At 37.0% G+C, this 4066-nt stretch overlaps 1 protein-coding gene across 1 annotated transcript in view; it reads left to right on the forward strand.

Moving 5' to 3' along the window:
- The window catches only part of LOC106882435 (glutamate--cysteine ligase catalytic subunit), a 54807-nt gene that overhangs the window by 35867 nt on the left and 14874 nt on the right, over nucleotides 1-4066 (forward strand). Inside the window, exons 10-11 of the mRNA XM_052978058.1 lie at nucleotides 724-810; nucleotides 2075-2194. Of these exons, the coding sequence (XP_052834018.1) occupies nucleotides 724-810; nucleotides 2075-2194 (207 nt within the window). The remainder of the gene's footprint in view (nucleotides 1-723; nucleotides 811-2074; nucleotides 2195-4066) is intronic.

A 4066-nucleotide genomic window follows, 5' to 3' on the forward strand; every position in this document is an offset into this window, starting at 1 on the left:
AACTGCAGCCATGCCGGAGCACCGCCTTTAGTCAAACAAGTCGACTCCAGGACTTATTCTTTCTAAGCCTAGTACTTATTCTATCGATCTTTTTTGCTGAACTGCTAAGTTGCAGTGATGTAAACTCAGCAACATGGATTGTCAAGTGATGGTGGGGGGACAAACACCGACAAACAAACAAACATATATATACGCCGGGTTTCTTTTAGTTTCCATCTAACAAATCCACTCACAAGGCTTTGGTCTGCCCAAGGCTATAGTAGAAGGCACTTGCCCAAGCTTCCACACAGTGGGACTGAACCCGGAACTATGTGGTTGGTAAGCAAGCCACTTACCACACAGCCACTCCTGCACCTATATATATATACACACATACATACAATGGGCTACTTTCAGTTTCCTTCTACCATATCCACTCACAATGCTTTGGTTGGCCCGTGGCTATAGTAGAAGACACTTGCTCAAGGTACCACTCAGTAGGTCTAAACCTGGAACAATGTATTTGGGATGCAAATTTCTTACCACACAACCACTCTTGTGACTATATATAAACATTAAAGCTAGTAACATTAGATAACAAGTGTTTATTACAGTCTTCAAAGGTCTCCTCAGTTTGGGATGTGTTACTTAAAATATTGTTATTTCTTTAAATTTACTTTACTTAATTAAATTGTAATGTATGTTCTATATTCATGACCAGGGCTGTTACACATTTCCTTTTAGGCTATCTTTAATAGTAATGGACACAGCTTAAAATTGAAACTCCCTGATGAGAAATCTGGATGGAAAGTGGAATTCAGAACAATGGAGGTAACATTTTATTAGGAACTGTTTTTGTATTAGATATTTTGTATCAGATATAGTTTCAGTTCCTGTATAAGAAAGGTTGCTGAAAATTCCTGATTTTGGGTAAAAAGAAGATACAGGAGGATCAATTAATTATGATTTGATTCAACATATTCTCCTCTCAGATTCATATACTTATTGCAGCAGTCCTTCAGTTTTTCTAAGCCCTGTAAAAGAACTTGCAAGGTTGGGCCTCCAACCAAGCCTTTTGCAGTACCCTTAAAAACAAGAACTTCTCAGCGCCCCCTCATAGTTTCAACAAAATTGGGCTGATAATACATCTTGGGCCTCCACTGCATATCTTCATCCCCGGTTGTCTTGAGCTGGTCTTGCTACTGGATTGAAGTTGAAGGTGGTCATAGACGAGAAAATGAGGCTGACAATGCACAATTCTTTTTCAACAAAATCACCATGCAAGTCATTGATCCTCCATAAGGATGACTAGGCAGTCCTTGTCACTCCAATGGACGAACATAGTTTAGGAGTAATCATGTGGATGGTGAGTTTGCTCTTCAACCATATGGCTTTGAGTTCAATCCTCCTTAAAGATACCTGGAGAAAGTGTCTTCCAATAGTTTGGTGTTGTCCAATACTTTCAGGGTAGAATTTGGTGTACACTTTCAATGGTATCAGTCACTGGACTCTGGTCAAGCTGGAGCAACTAACTGTACATTGGAATTCCTCCAATAACGATAAACAGGGCCTTAAGTTGAATTCAGATGGCTATGTAAAGCTGCTGGGGACTGGTCAAACCTTGGCTGAAGGGGATTATTACTAGAAGCCCATATGTGTGGCTGCAGGATTCGATTCCTTACCGTACCAGCTCAGAGTCAGAAGTGGTTCCTGGAGAATTTCTAAAACTTCATCAGCTCCAATTTTTGTCCCCCTATTTCCCCAGATTGTAATCCTATGTGTGGGGCTCAATTGAAGAAGACACTAACCATTCTGCTTGTAAAGCAAGGCCGAACTGGAAGCCAACATGAGGAAGATGGCCAAAGAATGCATGCACTGCGTTCCAGAGCCATCTTGAGGCCATGTTGGAAACTGAGGGTGACTGCCTTCAGTAAATTTTTATCTCCCAGCCATAATCTAGTTGATTTTTTTTTATTTCTGAAAATGCTTTTATTTTTGGATGGGATATTGTGGCTTCTTTTCCTTTTATGCAAACTGTCAAGTTTAGCCTGAACACCCAATAAATTTCAACAATGTTTTTTTTATGTATTTCCAGGATCAGTTGACTGACTTTGAAAATGCTGCGCTTATTGTATTCCTTATTCTTCTTAACCGAGCTATAGTTACTCTCAAGCTAAACCTTTTGATCCCAATAACAAAGGTAAATATTGATTTCTTATATTAAAATGTTTATTTCTATATAATAAGCATTGAACTTTTTTATCTGTAAGATAAATATAAGCTGAGATTTGAGTGGTCAGTTCTTTGCTGGTGTCATCAATCATTTGTTGAACCCCATTCATATTAGTTGGCTTTACATTACGATACAGTGATTTCTACCACAAATTTGATTGGTCAGTTGTTTGCCAACGTCATCAGCCTCTTATAAAATCTTGTTCACCTCTTTACCTTTCTACACAGTATTTTGGGTTGGATTGCTAGGGAATGACTTGATGCTAAGATCTCAAATCGTTTGTGGGGCAAGAACAATCACAAACATAAACACACGCACACGTATACATAAGAGTGCTTCTTAGTTAATTTGCCAAGATCTATTTGATCTCCCTTTGTATTATATATATGTATATAGTGCACTGTTCAGTGATGGTGAGATTAACAAAAATAGTGCTCCATCTATCAATATCTATATTTTATGTGATGAAAGCATGCCAGAAGAGTTTTTTTAATATATCTGGTGTCTCAGCGCAATCTTCAGGCACTACTCACATGGCATAACAAACTAAAATTAAGATGATAGGATGAGAAAAAAGTGAGAAAAGGCAAGAAAGAAGTAGATATAAAAAATGGTGAGTTGAAAAACTGGAAAAAGGCAAAGGAAGAGAAACTAAAGTTATTTCTCCTTTGACTAAGGCTGAAAAGATAGTGGCTTTGAGCTTGTGGTACAGCTGCTCAATTCAGAGAGGGTGGTACTTTCCGTTTCATCAACAAAAGCTTAACCATATGATTACAACAACTGAAAATTTTGGATTTACAATTCAACAGTGTGTTAAAGTTCTTAGATCTGAAAAGGATCTAAGTTCTTTCAGCTATGCATATCTTAACACACTGTTTAACTGTAGATCTGAAATTTTCAGCAGTTATAAGCATATAGCTAAGTTCCTGATGAAATATTATTAGGGACTGTACACAATTTTGTTTTTCCAGACGGGTCAGTGTCCTATTTTTGATAGACAAGGCATTCTTTAATCTTATTGATACCAATTTTCTTTTTGTGGCAATTCTTTGTTCTATGATACAAACCTTGTGATTTTAAGATATTTTCATTTCAATATATAAAATACTCTGTCTATGTGTGTTTCCTCAATGCACTCTTAAATCTCTGGAGGGAACTTCTTTCATTGAAAATTCTCAATAACAAATTAACTGTTTCATCAAAACAAATCTCATCTGGTTTCTTCAGAAGAATATAGTTACAATATTTTTCATGTTCGGGAGGGGATAACCTTCTTCTCACCATTCCAATTTCTACATTCTTCTTTGAATATTTCTTCATGTCTTCTAAAATATGCAGAAAAAGTAGTACCTTCTTCTGGGTTATAAATAACTTCTCCAATTGAATTTGCTATGTTGTCTGATGAGAACAAACCTGAAGTGTTTTTAGACTTCTTTAACATTACTTCCAGTAACTATTGGGATTGTTGTTGTAACTGCTGTTTTTGCAAGTTAAAAACATTCCCAACAATTCAACTTCTCTGGTTGACATTAACACCCCCACCCCCAATAGGGGCCTTAACTCCTACATTTTTCAGCTCCAAGAGCTCCATTCTTCATGAGCAAAATCCTTTTTACAGGGTCCATAACACTAGAATTTTTGAATATGCGCATAAATATCAGATATATAAAGATGAGAATATGTGTCTGTGTGAATCCATAAAACTCGAGAACTACACAACCAATTTCATTTGAAATTAACACATGCCTTCACTCATCTGGGAAGGCCTTGAAATCAATGTTACCAACTGGGGACTATATGTGTCGCAGTGATAATAAAAAGACTGAAAGGAGGTCTGCAGCGAAATAATTTTAC

Source organism: Octopus bimaculoides, chromosome 30, assembly GCF_001194135.2.
Source record: "Octopus bimaculoides isolate UCB-OBI-ISO-001 chromosome 30, ASM119413v2, whole genome shotgun sequence".
NCBI classification, from domain to species: Eukaryota; Metazoa; Mollusca; class Cephalopoda; order Octopoda; family Octopodidae; genus Octopus; species Octopus bimaculoides.